General features: G+C 41.0%; 1 protein-coding gene across 2 annotated transcripts in view; it reads left to right on the top strand.

The window, feature by feature from the left end:
- Window positions 1-5892, top strand: part of unc13c (unc-13 homolog C (C. elegans)) — a 105530-nt gene extending 99638 nt beyond the window's left edge. For both annotated transcript variants that reach the window (XM_076755826.1, XM_076755915.1), the window contains 3 exons: window positions 2060-2152; window positions 3117-3276; window positions 4256-5892. In XM_076755826.1, coding sequence (XP_076611941.1) covers window positions 2060-2152; window positions 3117-3276; window positions 4256-4541 — 539 coding nt within the window. In that variant the 3' untranslated portion in view covers window positions 4542-5892. The remainder of the gene's footprint in view (window positions 1-2059; window positions 2153-3116; window positions 3277-4255) is intronic.
- Window positions 5893-22164: the final 16272 nt, after the last annotated feature.

Here is a 22164-nt window from a genome sequence, read left to right as displayed (position 1 = left end):
GAGATTCGAGAGGGAATTCAGTCCAGTGGGGCGTTGAAGCTTTAAGCTCCTGTGTGTTCATCCTTGCAGAACGCTGCATAGGCAGGCGGCAGGAAACAGAATGGCAGTGGGAGAAAGCCAGTCAGCCAGGCAGCCAGCAGGCCCAACCAGCCTTCTCGCTCTCACTGACTGGCAGATGGGCAGAGACGCACGGCGTTTCGCTGTGTGCTATTTTGAGATTGCTCGATGCGGTTCTCCTCTCTACCCCAAACCCATCCCATCCCCCCTCTGAGTTCACACCATGTTGTCACTCTCTATCTGAGGTGGTCTAATGTGATGTCTGTAAGTGGAGGTAGTGAGGTGGTTGATGTGCATTAGGTCAGTAAACAGTGTGGGGATGTGCTGACGCTTGATGTAGCGCAGTAGATACTGTTTCATTAATCACCAACCCCTGTGCTCTGGCAGCGACACATTTAGACCACTACATGCACTTGTCTATTCCTGCCAAGTGTGCGCTCTGAAGCATACGTGCGTCTTTCTGTCTGTTTGGGAGCAAGCTGAGGTTGTATAGCGGCGTCATGCTTCAGTGGACGTACAGTGCTAACAAAAATAAACAAATCTTTCCTCACACAGCAGCTTCGAACATAATCTCCTGTTGATTTGTCACTGTGTGTGGATTAAAGGCAACATCTTGGTGGTTTGAAACAGCAAATTCAATCAAACTGCAGCTCTGCAACAATTAATACCAAACACTCACCTTCCTTATCTCAGTTAATCTGCTGACCCTCCTCATTGCCACCTTTGTTGTATCGACTCCTGCTTTCCTTTATCTTCCTTATGTACATTCATCTTATTCGCTTTCTGCGCTCGCAAACCGCCCCGTCCACTGTCTGCTGTGTGCGTGCCTGTTTATTAGCTCTTAAAAGCAGTCTCCAACAGCGTCTCTGTCTCCAGTCAGAAAACATACAGAAACTGTTTATTTATTACATTTTTTCCAGCCAATAGCTGAAGTAAATGTGCTGTGGCATTGCTCGGTTAATTTCCCACAAGTCCAGGGCTTAATTGTGCAGCAGCAATGTTTTTGTGCCCTCCCTCAGCCTCTCAGGGCATCATTACAATAAATCAGGAGGCTTGTTTCTTCATTACCAGGCACTGCATGTTTGGCACATATTGATTAGCTATTGGATCAACGTGCCTCGTCATCAGCCACACCGGCACTTGCCTTCCAGTGTCGAACATCTGTTTGTTCCTGGCTGGGTGAAACACAAAGCAGTGCTTAGAGGCAGCTGATATGGGCATGACTCCCTGCATCAGGCAAAGTGAGACACATGGTCAGCAATCAATTCTAATTGTTTCCTGGCAGCAACATGTCCCTCTGTGATTGAAACTGTAATGCTGACGTTAAGTGCGCTGGGTGTGATGCCCAAAAGGGTACTTCCTCTTTCACATCCAGTGTTTTTGTTCTCTCTTTGTCCCCTTTCTACCTCCTTTCTGAGCGATCTCTTTGCTTTCATTTCCACTTGTCTGCATGCAGTCAAAGCCAGCTTTTTGTTGGTATTTCTGTCGAGGTGAACATTTTGACAATTTCATTGTGTAGAACATTATTCATTTAGCGATCCCTTCACACCATCTGCCTCCTCCATGGCCTTCAAACCAGCCAGATTATTTCATGTTCCTGTTTTTCTTCTTCTCCTTGTTCGTGTTCAGCCTCAAGCTAAAGGAAACCCTGGCTGTGTTTGCTACTGGGCTGCCATAGGGTGGAATCATGTCTAATCCCCTACTGTTTTTCTTGGGTTGAGTTTTTTCGGCTTTGACACGCAGTCAAGTGTTTATACACCACTTTTTGGATCAATTCCTGGATACCTCACCTACAAAAAAAGCTGTGCCCACAATTTTGGATTCTGTCCTTTCATCCCCCCTCTCTCTCTCTCTCTCTCTCTCTCTCTCTCTCTCTCTTTTACTTCTGTTTTCTGATCTCTCTATTTCCCTCCCCGGCTCCCTCTCTGCCCCTCCTCCATTCTCTCTGATTTCCATTATGCCTCTTTCCAACTCTCCTGTTGTTGTTTTGGTGTGTGTCCAGCTCAGTCATCCAATGGATCGGTGGGGGAGGTGTCGATGCAAGTGAATCTCATCTCTCACCCTGGCACTGGAGAGCACAAAGTCAGCGTGAAGGGTGAGACTTTCCTATGCTCAGACCTGCTTTTTGCCATTTCTGTTCAAATGTGTTCACACTTGCAAATGTTGAAAGACTCACTATGGACAGCTCATGGTGGTTATCTCATTTGTCTGATAGTGCCGATGGGTCATGATCAGCAGTGGCATTTTATAGTCTGGGAGCTCACTCTGTTGAAAGAAATTAAGAGGGATTTTTGATGACATCATTGAAATCGTTGCCCCCCCGCCTCCCCACACTTTGCCCTGTGTTTGCATCTCTCTGCAAGTTGGAGAATGATGTACATATAGATGCAATGAGTCTTTTCCACCTCCTCCAGTAGCACCATATGCACCTACAGCTGCCAATCAGCTGACGGCAGTGACATGATAATGTGTTTGGGTTATTATGGTAAACATATATGGACGTATCTATTAAGAGAAAATCCATTCTGACAGGATGAAGAGCTGCAGTTTAGCTTTTTTATTTTTATTTTCCACACTTGTCCATTTCTGTTTGTGATTTTTCTGCATTTCCCAGAATTACTGTTGGCAATCGCCACAGAACAAAATGCAAATAAATAAATAAAGAGATTCAGCCTTTGTGGTTGCTGGTTGTGGTTGAAGCCACATTGCCGGTCAGCCTGCTTCATGGTTGATTTATCTGTACTATTTTTGGAATGTCAGTGTAAATAAATTCTTTCCATTTGATTCATTGGCACTGACATGCAAAGATGTTCACCATTAATGTTGGAGATAAGTGAAATGTTACTGCTATCAAATTCCATTGTACTTGCTCTCACAGTATCTCAGCATTATGAACATTTAGCCAGTCATATGTGGGAGTAAGCTAAATATGCTTCCAAAAAGGAAGCCAGGCATACAATTTTCATAAACCAGTATTAGTATTTGATGTGGATTCACTTTCCCCCAAACTACATTTTATCTACTGTGTCGCTGATGATTGATTTCTCTACATTCCGCAGTGGTTGCAGTGAACAACCTCATCTGGCAAACCAACGCCATGTTCCGGCCGTTTGTAGAGGTCAACGCCGTGGGACCGCACCTGGCTGACAAGAAGCGCAAATTCAGCACCAAGACCAAGAATAACAATTGGTCACCAAAGTACAATGAAACATTCCAGTAGTGAGTAATCGTGCTTTCATCAATTACAGAGCTGGAGAGAAGAGGGCGCAAAGCATTGCTGTTATTATTATTATTATTATTATTATTATTATTATTATTATTATTATTATTATTATTATTATTATGCCTGCATATATCTTACATTCTGTGTGCACATTCTGTGCCTTATAAGCTGCTGTGCCTTCAAACTAGTATTCAGTCTGCTGTCCTTCTTATTGTTCTAAGCAGTAGGCAGAATGCACTTGTTTTACAAGCACTTGCGCTCATTGAATTGAAACTGTTGAAGGATGTCAAGTGACTGCTGTAGCAATCTATAGGCTTGTCCAATCTTCAACACTGTTGTCCTCTGAATCAAGTCAACTATGTCACAGGACTGAAGTGATGATAGACTGAGGTGCAGCAACACCGGCGTGATCAGTGCAGGCCCACTGCTGCCTGCATATAGATGCACGTTGTCCTTTGAATTTTAAGAAGCTGCGATGTTGCTGGGGACAATGAGAAAACAGCCTTTAAAAAAAGCTGCCTCAGAATAATGGCTCATGTGAATTGAAACATTTCATTTCAGTTGCAAAACATGACTGAATTGTCTCATCAGGGACACATATATAATAAGGAAATGTCAGCCAGCCGCAGCCTCTTACACTCACTGACACGTTATATTCAGCTGCGAACAAAGCCGAATGTCAGTGTCCAAAGAGCGATTGTTTTGCAGTCACAGTTCTACAGAATGAGACTTTGGCCTTTTCATGAAGGCTGAACAATATTAATAAAAAAAGTATATCAAAGTCAATTACAAGTATACTCTTAAGGGTCTTACTGAACTGTCATGCTGCGGTAAACCCTACATTTTTATTATCCAGGCAGGTGAAATCATTTCCCCTTTAAATACTGCAGAACTACAGAAAAGTAAATTAAAGCATTACTGACTTAACGTTGTGTGAAGTTTGACCTTTCTGATCCCTTGTGTCATTTCTCCCAGTGTTCTAAGTAACGAACATGGTCCAGAGGCCTATGAGCTGCACGTCTCGGTAAAGGACTACTGCTTCGCCCGCGAGGACCGCATCATCGGCATGACGGTCATCCAGCTCCGAGAGCTTGCGGACAAGGGCAGCTGCTCCGCCTGCTACCCCCTGATGAAGAGCGTCTCCATGGACGAAACTGGCCTCACCATCATGAGGATACTCTCTCAAAGGACCAACGACGAGGTGGCCAAAGAGTTTGTGCGTCTCAAGACAGACTCGCGCTCGACGGAGGAAGTGTCGTAATGTGGAGCAAAAATGCAGTATTAAAAGAGTTGTGTTGTCTTAAGTGAGCGATAAAGAGGTAACCAGGAGACAGAGCGGTCGCAACAGTTGTTCTAACTGGACTGAAACAGGAGAATGAGATTGTCCAGAGAGCAGAGGAAGCCCAAATGCGGCCAGACAGCGAGAGAGAGAGAGAGAGAGTTGTGTTTGTTTGTTTGTTTTTGTGCATGTGCGTAAAACATCTGTTGGAATGTTCATTTTAAAACTACAGTATGTACAAGTGTTTACTTACCGTATGCTTACTATTAAGTACTATATTCTACGAGTTATGTTAACGAGACATGAAATACCTTTTGTACAACATTTAGTCTTTTTGAACAGAGATTTGTTCCAATAAAGTGCCAAACCAGTGAAAAAAAGAACAAAACCAACGTATATGAATTATGGTGAACTTAGTATGTTGGAAATTTGCTCGATTATTTTGTCCGGTGTAAGTCATTTTCTGACCGTGTGGCATTTTGATTGTTGCAAAGTCTTTCATTTTGCACCCTCGTTTTTTGGCTTCACGTTTCTCCACACAGCACTGTTGTGCATGTCCTCTTCTCGGTCATGTCTCTCCCATGATTCCACAGTGACCACCGAGCAGGGTCCTGTCCCCTTGCCTTCAAACTGTTTGTATTTTAAGTCGACCTGAAAATAGACCATGTTTTTTTAACTGGCGATGACTGCTATGTAAACCTTCATAGGTGTTTGTAATTTTATAACCATGACAACAATGACGACAGCCTCCAGTGCTAACAGTCTTAGCAGAAAGGATGGAAATGTTTTCTTTTTCTTTGGCTTTTTTGTTCGTTCTTTTTGGCCATCAGCTTCCAGCCTTTCTGAATGACCACTGTGAACATGAGCTTTGGAAGGCAAGCTTACATGACATTGCGGACAGTTTGATATTATTGTTTCATATTTTTCCGATAACTTTGTTCCTGATAAACTGCCAAAGTTATATAGAATATTTGTACAAAAGCAATCCATTACATATATGAAGATATATATGTACATGTGATCTATTACTTTTTCAATGCTTGATATTTGATTATTGATAGGGTGGTACTAAGACTTTATTTTTTTTATTTCCTGTGAAGCTGTTAACCGATATGAAAGTTGCACATGTTACTTTACACATTAGTTATATCAGCTTCTGTCATTGAAATTATTTTTCTTCATAAAGGAAAGAGTCTAACATTTGGTAAATATGCAACATTCCTATGTATTGCACTGATGGCGAATTGTATGTCATGTAAATATATTTAGTGAGATATTGTACAAAAGTCTACTTTTCTTCAATGTGCATAAAGTATGTGCAAATGTGTTAAAACATCTGGGTCATTTTGAACAATTTTCCAGTCAGCATACCTTTAATGCTTAGCACTGTGCCTGACCTGTTAGCTATTACTCATACAAACTCAAGGCACCTGATTTCTTCGCGTTTTGTGTTGACATCTGCAATATAACAATGAAAAGAAATCATCTGCTTTTGGGGAACAGTTCAGCAAAGTTCGCATGCAGGTCTGTCAAGTTTAATATGACGTAGCCTTGGTTTGGGTAATAGAAATGTTTACATTATGACAAATTTAGTCAGTTGCAAAGTCTCAGTCAAATCAATGCCAGTAAGAAAGAACAAATAGGCTGCGTTCAATGTGAAAATGACTTTCACTAGGCTGCCGATCCATTTGCTCCCATGGTGGGTATTTTAAGGTGATCTCCAGTGCAAACCACCTTTTAAAAGAGTACTCCACCAATTTAGCAAGACATTTGTCCTACACCGTCATTCATGATGGACAGTGAAAACATGCAAAGGATCAAAACCGATGCTTCAGAGCCAGAGATCCTCCCTCCACAATTTAACTCAAGCACACGCACAGTTTGATCGGTGGTGTGTGTGTGTGTGTGTGTGTGTGTGTTATGCTCGTAGTGGCTAACATACAGTAGCCTCAAGCTGAGGAACAGGCTCCAGAAGTCCAGTCAGCTCACTCTTTTCTAACTCCTCTGTCTTCAGTCCTTACTGAACTTGATTCATAATGTCACGAGGCAATCAGACAGGCTTTACACCATTTGTCCGCAGATCCAGTCATACAGAAGTAACTTAATTCCAAACTCACACTAAAGTACGTTATGGCATTTCAAAGAATGGAAAGAATATCCGGGGTGAGAGACACACCATGCTACTCAATAGAAAAGGTTTCAAGAGCGACTTCCTCCCCACCTACTGCATAGGATTTTCCTGGTGGTGTCTGCACATGGTATCTGAGGCATTTTTGCCTTTTGGTTCTTACTCTTTAAAAAAAAAACACCTACAGTTACTTTCTCAAGATACAGTAATCCTTTGCACTGAACACGAAGGCTTTACTTTGTCAAAGTTTCTCTTTTTTATGATTTCATGGTGGCTGAGATGAGTGTTTTCAGATCAGTTCCGCTCTACTTAGTGTCAGTCATTCGACACCCACAGGAGGAAATGAACATCTGTGGCAGGAAATAATCCCTCAAAAACATGTCACCTACAAAACTTAAATGACACGTTTATGTCCTGTTATCTGAGCCATCTGTGTTACTCATTTCTGGCTAAATGTGAGAATGTAGCCTGAAGCTCAGCACTGAAAACCCCAATGAAATGAGTCAAATTGTGTTACAGTTCAAAACGATGCACAAATATTATTTTATAAAACCACTGCAGAAACCACATACAGTAAGCAATAACTTGTGCAGAGATAACAGAAAAATTGTAGCCACAGGTGGTCCCTTGGTCAAATGCTCAGACAGTGGATCTAATCACCTGCAACCAGGACACGGGAGAGCCAGACAAAGTAAGTCCATTTATCACCGTTTGGTCTTTTCTTTCCAGCTGTATCTGAAGGAGATGGGGAAAGACAGAGAATGATATGAAGAGATCCACAGGAAAACAAGAGTGTGATAGAGCGCTGATGGAAGACTGGAGACTCTATAGAAAAGAAGGAAAAGGATGGAATATTTGGGAAATATTTTTAGTCTTCAGTGAAATTCTTTCACACTGACATGACAACACTGCTTAAGTTTAAAAGGGAACATGTTTCCCCACAGGGGTTTCGTTACAGATTAATAATGATACGTTTGTGCTGGATATTTCTGTGTTTTTACTGTACTGTATAATTAGATGCATGAACATCTTCAGAATCTTTCAGCCAGTGTTTCTGCAATGGAAATTCTATTTTTAACATCCTTTAACTGAGGTAGATAATGGACGTGTACAGAGTAGTCAGTGTATGTCTATAGACTGTCAACAGTGGACATTACACAAGTGTAACACATTTTCCATTTTTAAAGTTCCATACTTTAAAACTTCCTTTTCAGACCATATTTGACAGCTCAGTACAAATAGCCAAGTATTTATATATACACATGCACACATACACACACACACACACACACACACACACACACACACACAAGCAACAAAAAACACCCTAAAAGAAGAGCGTGCCTCATGGTGCGTTTTTCTGCTCATACTATCACACCTGCAAATAAGAGCCATGACAAAACGACTTTACAAGCTCACATGGTCAATCGCAGTAATGCCACATTTTTACGCTCTGCTTTATGAGTTTGAGAAGATCGACACTTCGTATGTATCCGGAGCAGTAAATATTTGGCTGTTCAGCCAGCAACAGCATTAGCTTAGCTCTGCACAAAACACAGCTGAAACAGCAGAAGTTGGTCAAAAAGTCTTCCAAGCGACTAAAAATTAGCCTTTATCTCTTCTTTAAAATTGGCACAAAAAGCAAGGTGTAAAAATATCTGCAGGAAATAGTCGTCACATAAGCCTCTGCAGCCTGTTGTTTTCCACCCGTGTTTTTGCATGAATTAAACAAGATATGAATAGGTAATTAGCGTGCTGTCTAGGTGTTGGTAGACTTGTTTTACCTTTAGACAGAGCTAGGCTAGCTGTCCCCCTTTTCCAGTCTTTCTGTGAAACCAAGCTAACCAGCTGCTGGCTTAAGCTTCATGTTTATTGTCCAGGTATGAGAGTCAATCAATCTTCTCATCAATCTTCTCATCGAACTCTCTGCAAGAAAGCAATTTAGTGTATGTCCTAAAAAGAGCTATATATAAAGAGCGATACTTAACTAATTTGTATCACCAAATTATATTTTTGTGTATCATCGGAAACATTCAGATGGGTACGTGTCTACCTGCAAACTACAGTAACTGCACGTCCCAGTTCAGCATGGTTTAAGATACCGTTAACAATTGGAAAGAAATGTGGTCAGTCAATTATTGAGAGAAGGGATAAAAACACACTTCATGTGAGAGACAAATGTAGTTTATACAACAGATGATTCAAATCCATTACAGGGCAATCAACATGAGTACAGATTGTTCAACACCATGAAATATAAGAATAGCTAACGGCCAGAATAAGAGATACGGTGTTATGCATTATGCATTATGGATGCCTTTCTGAAATGAAGGGTATTGAGTGGAGGACAAAAAGAAGAGCTGAAGACCCCTGAGTAGAATAAGTTATTGAGAATATAATTGTCACTAAGTACTAAACCGCACAGTGTGACATGAGCATCACAGCAAACATCAATGCAGTTAAATGTGTCTGAATTCAGGCTGAAATACATTACAGGAAATTGCATCATTTAAAAAAAAAGACCGAGAGAAAGAAAGAAAAATCTCAGACTGCTCCAATTCCCCACCATGCCTGAAATTGTGTGTGCATTTTCTGTTCGTTTCTTTTCCTGAGCCAATTATGCCAGTCACACCACCTTGTTTCCTCACCATGTAACCAGAGATCGTGGAAACATTCACAAAAGAGCAGAATGAAGCAGAGAGACAGGAGAGCACGCTCACCCATGTACTCCCAGAAAGGAGAAAACAGGGCAAACACACTAACCTAACTCAGTGGAGCTGCCAAAATGCAAAATTACATCAACTTTGACTTCCACAACCTTGACCTCTCATTTACATACTGTCAACTCCTCCAGGAATTTTAGTCATCATCTGCTGCACATTTCAAAGGACAAACCGAGGGTGGGCAAATTATGATTCCTGAGGATGAGCTGGCTGATATAAATTATGCTGAGATGACGACCACATTGTCAACCTCATGGTCCCATCTGAGTGCGTGTGTATAGTATGTGAGCTACGGCTGACCTACGCAGCTGATTTCTCCTACTGATGATACTTTGGGTTAAAGTACTAAAAGAAAGCCTCGATGAATTCCAGGGGCAGCTAATTGAGCATATGACAGGAGGATAAAACCGCAGTGAAGCTCAACAAGAGGAGGATACATTAAGCAGAAGTTATGGGCCACAGGAACATGTCCATCTGTGTGATAATGGAATGCAGCCAGCTGTTATGTTTGAGCAGAACAGTTATGAAGCGTCCAACCTGGACTTTTCTGTGTCCTTCAAATCAAAGGGTTGTTTATTCTTCAGGGGAAGATTGATGAAGCTCACCTCGAGGGAAGGATAAGACATTCACAGCAGGACGTTTCTTGAGCCCGACCGAAGATCCAGACAGGTAGGTTTCTAACGTTCAGGCACACACATAGAAATCTGATAGAAACTTGAATGTAATTACTTTACATCACTGCTTCATGTGAGATGATACAGCATGGTGCAAGATGCAAGAGAACACGGCCTGATCCAGTTCTATTGAGTATAAAATGATTTTAAAGCAAAGAAACGCAAGACTAAATTAAAACGCAACTTAAAGTACGGAGCAATATTATACAGTATGGCATAATTAGATATAATATCTGTTCTGCTTCATTTGATTCCCTCAAGCAACAGAGTGAAATATAGGATGCAAGTGATTTCTCTAAAGGAGAAAATGCTAAGAGGGAAAGTGTCTAAACCAAACATACTGTGTCTGACAGTATGTATATGAATCATTAGACTTACATTCATTAGCCTGTGGGCTTGGATTTTATGACCTTCAGGATAGACACAAATTGACTGTATTTTATCATCAGCTCCCAGCATTTGGTGTTAATACTTCATATCTGTTGGGAAAGTTGGAAAATATTCTGCTTGAGACCGGCCTTCTGTATTTTGGTGATATCTACTGCAGTAAGAAGGAATGTGCTAAAATGTGTTAAAATTACTAAAATTCACCACCAGACCATTTTGATTTGCCATAGCATGAAAGACACAAGTCACGGGGCAGGCATGGACATTTGAATGGTAGCATATTGACTTGTCAAACACAGGTGTAGCTAATACAATTATACTGTAGGATGCGTCACTTTTAGAAGTTGCAGGGCGAGGTTCACTGTGCATACAGCGCTAATTGCATTTATCCATTTATTTGTGTAAAGCCAGGCCACCCAGGATGCACCATTTCAGGGCAAAGATCCCGGCACACCTAAATGGAACGCAGCCTCCATTAATATTGTTTGTCACACCTGTGACCAAGTGAAAACATCTGCAGTGAGAAAAGTTGTAACCTTTCAGTGCCTGCAGGACACTCCTGGGATTCATTACGCTTTGAATGGTATAATATGTTACTTAGCAGCTGTATCATACTGTTTTATTGTTCAGGTGTATTTACCTGGAGAAAACCTGGACATTTTTCTGTCTTGAAAGCGCTCTTTCCCAGCTGGATCCCCTCACACGCTGCCCAGTATTAGTGTGACAAGTCATCCAGGTGTCCTCCCAGCGCCCCCTGCCTCTCCCTCTCCATCACTGGTGTGTGGTGCTTCTCCTTTTCTCCTCTCACTGCTTTAATAGATCATCACGACCATGTTCTGGAGACGTGCGTAACATGTATAGTACGTGCTGTAAGACATGTGACCTGCATGTGGATGCGCTGTCCCCATGAACTATATGTATGTGCTTAAATGTGTGTTTTGAGTGTGTCCTATGGGTGCACACTTGCCCTGCCCTTTCTCCCTAACCAATCTGGCTGAGTGTAATTACAGCTGTATGTGTCTCAGTGGACACGGGGACTGTGCTCCTCCTCCTGCCATTAAACAGAGGAGAAGCAGGTCTACAGCCACAACGGGGAAGTAAGAGCCAGCCATTAAAGCACAGAGATTGATGCTATACCTGTTGAGCAGTAAGTAACACACCAGCCTATAGTCACACACTGCGAACTTACGGTCATGAGGCACGGCGAGGGATTGCTGCAGCGACCTCTGTAATGGCGTGCAGAGACAGCAGGGCTGCTGTTCGGACCCTGATAGACGAGATGATGAACTGAAGCATGACACTGAGCATTAGCGTGTAGTTGGTGCAAACAATGCTGTAATTGCCTCTGCTGGTTGACAGTTTTATAGAAAACACACATGACGACAAGGGAGGGGGAGACATAATTTATTTCCTTCTGTGATACAGACATCTGGGTGTAGTTTTCAGTTGACTGCACACAGTTTCATTTTGCGGTTTTTGATTAAAAGGAAGTGCCTGCGTCTAGAATCTGGTCACAAGATCACTCAATGGCAAGTATATCATTTTTATTTGACAAATCATGGCATTTTAAAGCCTGGAGCTGTCCTATCTCTATCAGGCATTACAGAAAAAAAAATAATAATAAAAACAGCTCGATATGTGCCTGTGTATCCATAATCTCATGTTTTCTCCAGAGTTCTTGGGTCCCTGAATCATTTGTGTGCTGCCCCAAAGTAGTTTGCATGAACCTTTACTTAAAATGAAATAAATTCTACTTTTTTTCTTCCGGTTTTTGTTTGTTTTGTTTTTAACTCTCTATACATTGCCTTTGACTTTGCCTCTGTCTGCACTGGGCCACTGATACACAGCAGAACACAGCAGAGGCATTATTTGTATTCCTCGCCCATAAATCACCTGCATGATTTCAAAGAGAGAACAAAGGACATGGCTAGCACAGCAAGCATCTATCCCACTCCATCTTTATCTCATGGGAGTCTACAGAAAGACTTTCACAGAATGCCAACTGTACTGTATTGTATACTGTTTTTTTTCTTACTGCCTCAGTCGGTGACTGCAGAGTTCATTTAAATCTGAAAGTACATGTTTTCCATGTTATGCCCAACAGATGCCCCCATCAATAGGATATTCATGTTAAGGGATCTTCTATCAGGGACTTTTAAGACCTCTCAGCGGCATGTCCATAGGTGCAATAACACAATGCACAGCTGTGGAACTCACATTGTTTTATATACTGCTCAAAGATGGTGAGCCAGGCTGTCTTTGATGGTCTGGCTGTTCCAGTGATGGAGCTCAAAGCTCCCTGGTAACACAGCCATCTCTCTATCTATAAAGCCAGTATTTATAAAGTCCCCCCCCCCCCCCCCCCATTTGTTGTGAACAATAAACTATGTGCAACAATGCTTCGATGGCAGTGAAAGCTCGGCACGCTGCAGGTAGCAGGTCTCAGAGAAGGAGGGATTGAGGGAGGAGAGTCCTCCAGCAAGGCCATCTGTTCATGTATAATTACAGCTTTGGACCTCAGTTGGCTCAGTCTGAATCCGGGGCCCCTGACCAACCTATAGCTTGGCTGAGAGGTAAATGCTGGCTCAGTCTCCTGCAACGCAGCTTACATGGTTTAAAGTCAGGAGTGACCTGTTAAATATCTCTCTAGCTGACTGGAATTGAGCGTGAGGGAAATACCAGGTCGTGGTTTATTATCTAAGACAAGAGATAATATCTTTATAAATTGTTTTATGGGCTATGGCCTGACAATTTCAATGACAAATAGCTTATTTACAGTTTTTTCTTCCTGTCAACCATTAAGATCTCCCCTGGTATTTTCTGTCAAGGCTATAACATGGCATCATGGATGACCTGCCCATAATGTTTGCAATGCCACATAAAATTCTGCGTAGCATGAGGCATGTCCAACACGTTAAATATAAATGACACGTGGAGATGCTTGTATATATGTGCTGCCTTGCAAACCCACCACGAGTGTGACATTGCTTCATAGAGTGGAATGTAATCTTATATGCAGGCACTCAGCCATAGCTGTTGTACAGAGACAGTTTTGCTATTAATCATAATCACTGGAAAAGCGCCACCTTTCACACTTTATTCACACAGTGTTTGCAAGTCGCCCATTTGCTCAGTGACATACGGTGTGATGCCTTTTCTTTTTGCGCATATGCCTATATTTGTGTACAGGGTTAAGGCTATATTTGTATGTGCATGAGTAGGTCTCTCCATGTGTGGGTGGTGTGAGTTTGTGTAGAATTACTTTTGGGATTCAGGCAGGTTGTCAGAGTTCAAATATCAGCAGTGACATTTTAATACATATAACTACCTTGTGGCTACATCTCCCCATCTGACCATCAATAACCAGGCAGGGATGTACTGCCCAGCTGGAAGACGGAGATGTCTCAGTGTCAACATTAGGTCACAGTTTGCCCCTGTTAGTGTCCAGACTGCAGAGTATAGAGGAAAGCCCTATGGCAGATGGTCAGAGAGATGATTTTCATCACTTTCCACCAAACTGCTTAAGTGCCTACGGTTCTCCAAACGGACATGTGGCACTACAACATCCCCAGCCATTCATTCCACACTCTTTGACCTGTCTGTTTACTCAAATCAAACCAGAAAAAAAAAAAAATAAAATAATTAAAAAAAAGAACTCTACTTTATGATATTGATTGAATTTACATTTTTTGGTCCAAAAGTTTTGTTTTATGTTTTGTGACTTTCCCTCAAATGACTCCCAAAAGTTGACATTTGTTAAGTGAAAAATTGTCACAATCCCATTTGTATAGTTTGGTTATTTCCTGTTTTATGTCAAAGGTTTTCCTTGTATCACATGTTGCTTTACTTCCTGTGTCTTCACGTCTCTGTGACTGTATGATTGTTTTCACCTGTGTCTGATTAGTTCTCCCTGCCCAGTGTGTTTAAGTCCATGTGCTGTCGTCCCTTTCTTGTGTAGCCTTCCTGTCACTGTGAGTGTACCCTCAGCCTTGTGATTTTGGACACTGCTTTGTTTTCCCTGATCCTGGCTGGTTTTCTAATGTTTTGGCCTTATGCTCCCTTGTTGGATTTATTTGCTTAATTGGACTCTTCACTTTGGTTTTGATCCTCGTCTGCCTCCCTGCCTAAGTTAATTTAATACATTTATTGAACTGCACCTGGTCTGCCGTGTGGTCTGCGTTTGAGTTCAATCCCTGTTTGTCTGTGACACAATTGATGACAAAACTCTCAACACAGATTTGCTGGATTGCCTCAAAGTTTAGTTCAGACATTCATGCCCCCTTCTGGATGAATAGTAATAACTTTGGTGATCCCTTAACTTAGAATTTTTATTTGCCTCATCATTTGGTTGTTGTGGTGCAAGTATGGAAAATCTGGTAAATTTGAAGGATTAACATCAATATGAGTATCCTGATGTGACTGTGTGCTCTCACTTCAGCTAAAGGTCTAGAGGAGCTGCTAAAAACATTACACAGCAAATTAAATGGTGCAGAAAATAACCAAAAATAGCTGATTTCTTCTTTTTAAATGGTCCAAAACCAAGTAAAAATAATTTCTATCAGGAGTCCAGTATCTGAGAGATAAGCTGCATGTTATCTGTATCTATTCAGGCGTATCTATTCAGAATCTACACTGGTTTTTATGTTGCCTGCAGGCTTTTTGCCTGTACATCAAATGTTTTGTTTTGTTGTCCTCTTGTGTACACAGAGGCAGCTACAAACCCACAATGGGGATAAAACCACCGTGCAGAGAAATCTACTGACAGCTGCTGATTCTGAAAACAGCACATCTCACACATGACGCATCACTAATGAGTTAAATCAAATGGATAATATTGTTTATTCTGCTGTGATACTATCTCCACGCAAGTTTCAGAATTAACTGTAGAAAGTACGTCCTCAGTTTTTTATTCTAAACATTAATGCACTTATGATACTTACCAGCCATGTGCATGCATGTATCCAGGGCAGCCCCAACTGTTGGAGATACAGTATGTTCTGGAACACATGCTGCTGTGCCTGTACAGCCTCACAGAGCCACTAGCATGGCTGGACAGCAGTTGCTCCAATCTAAACTGTCTGTACATTACTCTATGTGGCCATAAATTACTGTAGGGTTGTCTTAAGGACACACAAGGTTATCATACACTATATCTAAAATAATTCACAATTTGAGAAAAGTTTTACCACCAAAAGAGATCAATATTGTACATGAACAGTACAGTGTGTATAACGCATACTGTTTTGCTGTAACATATACAGCATAAATTAAGCAGCACGGTAAACACTTTCTTACTCCTAGTTTGGGTTTACAGTGACTAAGGTCTTCATGAATTGTGGCTGATGCCTTTTGATGGTTTTTCATTTTTGCGTCTGGTATGTCACCATGGTAACTTGACTGCACAGCTAATCTACTGTACTTCAGATTCAGATGTATAGAAGCAGAAATCCACATCTTCCTCTTTCCCTGACTATTCTTTATATGAGGTCCTGTGTAATAAAAGTGTGTATTTGCAGGGCACCCTGGCTATTAATAGTTGTCGTAATGATTGGACTTTTACTGTATGCTGTGCACTGACATTCATATCATTTCCAAGAGTGACTGATGCAATAGATTGAACCCAGATTCCCAGTCACCACAGCCCTGGGGAGGCTGAGGCCAACTCTTGAACTGGAAATATTGTCATTTCTAATATGATAGCATAGCATTTTATGAATGAGAAGCACCTCTACTATGCCTTAGTGCCTGGGTAGCAACAGATCTATTTATCCCTCCAGAGATCCTCTCTACGCCTCCAGCCTTACAGGGTTACTTTTCAGTGTTAATAATGTTTGTATTGCTCCAATACAAGATTTTTCTCCAGACAAAGGTGTTCACATTGCTCTATGTTTTTCCCAAAGATTTTGTTTAGCTATTTTTATATTCTATATGCCTTTGTCTGCTAGATAATTTTACTTGATGCAGAGAGACCTATCAGGATTTAAGTGGTGTCTACAGAACTGAGGGTTTCTTCAAGGAGTTTGGCCACTTAGTGGTTTGGACAAAAGCTGGGCTTGTATTTTTCTTTGATCTATACAATTCAGATGTTTTTCCAGCACCAGCCTCAGGTCTCTCAGTCTAGAGTACACATTTGTTGCTCTAGCCTAGTTAAGTGAGCATCCTAAGTGAACCAAGAAGTTTAGAGTTGTTATTTTATGCACTTCATGTGATTTTTGAATCCTCCCTCTTAGGAATCTCTTCTTGGTGTAGATTTGGATGTGGCCACCATTATCTTGCCTCCCTCCACAGCCCTGAAGCTTGTTTCTGAGGAATTTCCACAGGTGAGTGATCTGTTCTGCAGGCTATGTTGCTCCAGACATCACTGTGAATTTACATCATTTGTGGATTTAAAAAACATTGCTCTGTGTGGAATACTGTCCAAACACATCCACACATGTATCTGCACACTGTCACTCCAGTAAGTCCAATAAATAAATGTTGTTTACTGGTATAAGAAACATATCTTAAATGTGGGCCGTAAGACTGCAAGTGGATTCTGTGTATACACCAACTTGAGCACATCCCAGAAGGACAGCCCTATGATTTAGTGGTTGCAACTCATTGAGCTGACTCCACATTGCATTGTCTAAAGAATGAGGATCGGTTGCCTTTACCTGCACTGAAAGACTTGATGATTTGTGGCACGCTGCTGTTCAGGTTCGTCCATAAGCTTAAATGGATGTCTGGGTCATTAATCTCTATAAGGAGATTTAATGGCACGGGTATACAGGCCATGTTAAGGAGCTCCCATGCTCAGATGATGCATCATCACCCGCAGCCTACCTCTTAACACACTCGTCTTTGTTTCCACATCTGACAATATCCCATAATACCCACAGAGCCTCACAAGGCCAGAAACAGTTTAAGTTGCAGAAAGATGAGCCCAAAGTCACTCTCTGGCTGACTAACTCTTGTGAATATGGAATACAAAGTGCCATAATCATGAGCTTTTATTGCAGATATAGGGAGTTATATATCGAAGGGGAAGGGAGGGAAATTGTCTTCAAGTGATTATGGGATTGTTTTCTTCCACCTTGTTGCATGGAACTGGACAGACAAATCAAAGATCAAGAAAGACAATGCCATTATAGACAATGCCATTATATAGAAGGATAACAGTAAACTTTAAAAAAGGGTAGCTGCTGACGATTGTCATTGATTTTCTCTGGTCTCATTGCCATTATTGCCATTGCCATTATAATACATTTCAAGTTGGAAATATGCTTATTATTGGCTTTCTTGCTGAGAAGATTGATACCACTCTAAGGTCTGTATGAGAAATGTAAAGCATCTACCAGCAGCCGTAGCAGCAGTTGTTTAGTTTAGCATAAAGATTGAAACCAGAGGAAATATAATCCCCTATGAAACCACTGTTTTTACTCTTCAGTTTTTATTCAAATTAAACAAATGACAGAAACACATTAATTCACGAGCTTTAGAGCGACTGTTAAGCAGATTTTCTTACTTTGGACAGAGCCAGGCTAGCTGTTCACCCCATTTGCAGTTGGTGCATCAGCTGCTGGCTGTAGTTTCATATTTAGTGTGCAGACATGTGAGTGGGAGCATTTCTATGTTCCCAGGGTCCTATGTTTCTCAGTTCATTATTCTGTGACCACACATTGACCATGTTCAGGTCAAAACCCTAACCCTATCCCTAACTCCTAATCCTGGGAAGAGATTTCCAGGAGTCATTTTGTTATCTTTAGACAGGCTAGTAGCTAGAAACCTTCTGTTTCCACTCTTTCAGCCAAGGTCAGCCAACTGGCTGCTGGCTATAGCCATATATTTACAGTACAGACATGAGAGCAGCATCAAATTTCCCTTTGAAATAAGGTGAATATATGTATTTCTCAAATGTCAGACTGTTTAAGGTAATGCATACACTACCTGGTCCAGTTCAAACCACTTGTATGATGGATTTGCAAAATGGAAATGCAAACACATCTCTACTTAAGAATACCTTTTGTTACAGAGGTTTTCCTCTACAGGCGGTGCTATCTGACTCTAATAAACAAATCTTTCGTTTATCACATTGGAAGGCAAACCTGTGTGCATTTCAATTTTATGAACTGATTTGATAGACTTATCCAGGAAGATTTAATAGAGAGAATGTTGAGTTTCACTGTGTTTACATAATATGTTGAAGACCAAGGAAGAAACTGATTTATTGGCTTATTCAGGGTTAATACAAGTTATCAACTACCTCTTTTCAAATTCGGGCTGTAGAGACTATTAACTATTGTAATGTTCAGTGAAAATCACAGGCAGTGAAAAAGGAGACCTTTAAAGGTGTGGGTCATATTCTGGAAATAAATGGAATAATCGAGCAGACCTGGGCTGAATTTATTGTTTAGAGAACAGAGAGGGTTGAGCAGTGTGATGGCATCCAGTGAGAGACATGTCCAGCTTCAGAGCTGAGTCTTCAGCCCATGATGGAATATAAATGGAAAGTAGTAGGTGGCCTTTCAAAACCAAACCAAGTCTACATTTCTATCTATCTAATTAATATTTACTGAGAAAAAACATTAGCAAAAATCTTCTCATAGTTTCACATATAAAACAACAGTCTACTTGAGCAAGACAATTAAGGACTGTGTGAGCTGTAATATCCAGGCAATTAATTGGTTGTTTTATCCAAAAGTGACTCTTTCTCACTATATTCTTTGATTTTTTTTAGTGTAACTGCTGAGCCATTGCCAGTGATTGAGAATCTATCATGTTTTTTTAAAATTGTTTGTAGTTTATAAAAACAATATTTTAATCACATAATAGGGAGTGACTGTCCCCTGTTAGCCTGTGCTCTGATGTTACGTAAGTAGTGCTCTGGTGACTCATCATCTGCACATTCCTGTTGCCAAAAAGATGAGGGGGTTTAATCTGAGCACACTGGCTCTGCTTTGAATGTATGTGACCTAAAATAGGGTTGTGTTTGATCTGGGAGTACAGGCATTGAATGGTGGCTAATGACATAATAAAGACAAATAAGACACACCACAGACCAGTCAAAGGTGACTGCAACAACGGCACAATGCATTTCTAATTGGTGGAAGCTAATTAGAATATGTTTAGACTTGTTAAAGAACCTCTGATACACCATGTTGTTACTTCCTACAGTATAACTTGGGGCCTTGTTGCTAATATAATCATAACTATCTCTGGCTCTATTTAAAGGCAACGGATCAGTTCAGCAGTTCAACAACAAAGCTTAGTCTCCATCATGTATACCATGAGCTGTGGGTCCTTTAGTCAGTGCTCCCTCCTTCGTTTCACCAGCTTCATTTTAAAACTGCATCAGCTCTTTCAGACTGAAGCAAAAGCAACAGTTCACCACTGGAATTCAAATTAATTCAACATAAAGCTAAATCTACCCAAGATGCATGTTTTTAATTGTAAATGAAGTCATCTATAATCTGTCCAACGGTCCTGGGATTAAAACCAGCAGAGAAGTGAAGCTGTGCTGGAACGGAGCTTTATTTGGCCTTGGGGAACAGTTAAGTGTTTGGTCTGTGTGCTTTTTCTGTTCATCTCTCTTAGTGTAGTTGGACTGCACTGTTGTGCCCATGATGAGTCTATCGAGATAATTTTGGTATTGGATTGGATTTATTGCCATTTTCAAGGCGTCAGCATCAGTACTGCTATAAAACATGACATAGGTATAAATACTAACTGGGAATTCCCCAGTAAAGCTCAGTAGCTACTTATCATAATCATGAAGTAATGAGGGACTGCTTATTATTGTAACAGTAGTATAATATAATCTATCACAAAACATAACTAATGATCATGTAATGAGTAATTAATGACTTGTTGCTGTTGTGTTTCACCCAGCAAAATTAAATATATATTATAATATATAATATATATCAGTGAAGGTCCTTGACTCATGCATCCACCCCACCGTCCCCCTTATGCAGACTGTCTTGCTCTTCATAGTACATCACCTGACTTCCTCCTATTATTATGGCTACTCAAGGTCACCACCTAACAATAAATGTAAATATGTTGTAATTACCATTTTGCACCAATGATCTATATGGTTGTTTTTCTGGTGAGGATGGGCTGCTCATTCCTTAGTAACTACTCACATTTTTGTGCACCGTAATTGAAAGTGTTAGCCAGCCAAAGCCATAAAGGGAGGAAGCCTCCCTCTCTATCAGTATCTACAAATCAGAGAAAGTACTTTCAGGGTCCTTCAGAAACTTTCACTTTAAATCAGTTGAAGAAATGTTCCTTGTTCACAGTTAAGATAAACCCAGGTGTAGTACAGCAGGGCTCACTGCAGAGACGCGCCACATACCACTTACCCAGTAGGTAACACTACCGTGAATTGTTAATGAAGGCATGGCTGATGGTTTGTTTATTTCAGCTGCTGAAGTGATGGCACATTAGAATGTCGTTAGTGATATTGGTCGTATTCAGCCGGGGCTGCTATTGCTACCCGATAATAAAATGCTTTGGAACGAGGCCGTGATGAGTTGAAAAAGGTTAGCAGGAAGGAGGACAGCTGTAATATCTCATACTTCTACTGCTGTGCTTTCAGAAGAGCTGTTGTCAAAATAAATCTCACTAATGACTGTCTGGCTATTGATTATGCAACATGTTTATTGGTAATAAATTGATCAGATGATTTGAAGTATACAAAGCCTAAAAGAACATGTCTGCAGTAATTCATTCTTTCATTTTCCACAAGGTCAGAAGGGCAGGAGATTGTTTGAAGCACAAAACTGGACCAAGCTTCACACAGAGTAAACTAAAGCCAAAATGTGAGTTTACAGCCTTCTTGCTGTGAGGTCATGGTGCTAATAACTGAGCTACCACACCACCTGTTCCCATTACAAAGATATAATTATACAACTTTACAGTAATTTTAATCACGCAATGTTCACATGATGGCCCAATTGATCTAACAAATTTTTACAAACTAGAGACAATTTCATGCAAAATACCTTCACTGCAATTCACTGCAAAGAGATAATAAAAAGGTAAATAATGGCAGTGAATATGGATTTATTATTAGCTCTAAGCAAGAGGAAAAACTCCTATTCTTCAAAAGAGTTGGTCTAGTTTATGCACAGATGTGATTGCATGTTAACTTCGCCAAATAGTTCAGGACAGAGCACAGAGGTTGTTCAGATAGAGATTCATTGCCTTTTAGCACCGGGTCATTTGTCTTCCAAATGAAGATTCCTTTAATGAGCCATTGAGCATACCTTTGGTGATCTCTCCTAAGCCACAGGATATTGGGGCAGCCTGACAAGCAATAACTCAGCAGTCCCAATAAACACATGCATGGCAAAGAAAATGACTACACATGACAGAGCCTGTGAGGATCAGCGCGAAGGAGGGGGAGTCTATCCTGTATTGATTCTCCTCTCTCCCCAGAGACCCTGCACACGGCAAGTGCTAGTCAGGTCCTTGGTGGGAACCACATAGATAGGCTGACAGCAGCTGTGCTGTGAAAAGGCCAAGCTCATCTTGAGATTAGAAACTTGCTTAAGTGAAAGTGAAAGTGAAAGTGTTTGTGCTGACCAGCTGTATAGAAGTGATCCCAAACCCCATTGAGGGATCTACAATACGGCACTTAAAAACTCATCTGTCCACAGTCTCTCCATATGGCTGGACGTGGAGTGGTGGAGCACCTCTAATAACCTTTA

This window comes from Chaetodon auriga, chromosome 1 (genome assembly GCF_051107435.1).
Source record: "Chaetodon auriga isolate fChaAug3 chromosome 1, fChaAug3.hap1, whole genome shotgun sequence".
Lineage (NCBI taxonomy): Eukaryota > Metazoa > Chordata > Actinopteri > Chaetodontiformes > Chaetodontidae > Chaetodon > Chaetodon auriga.
This window is presented reverse-complemented; position numbering and strand designations above follow the sequence as displayed.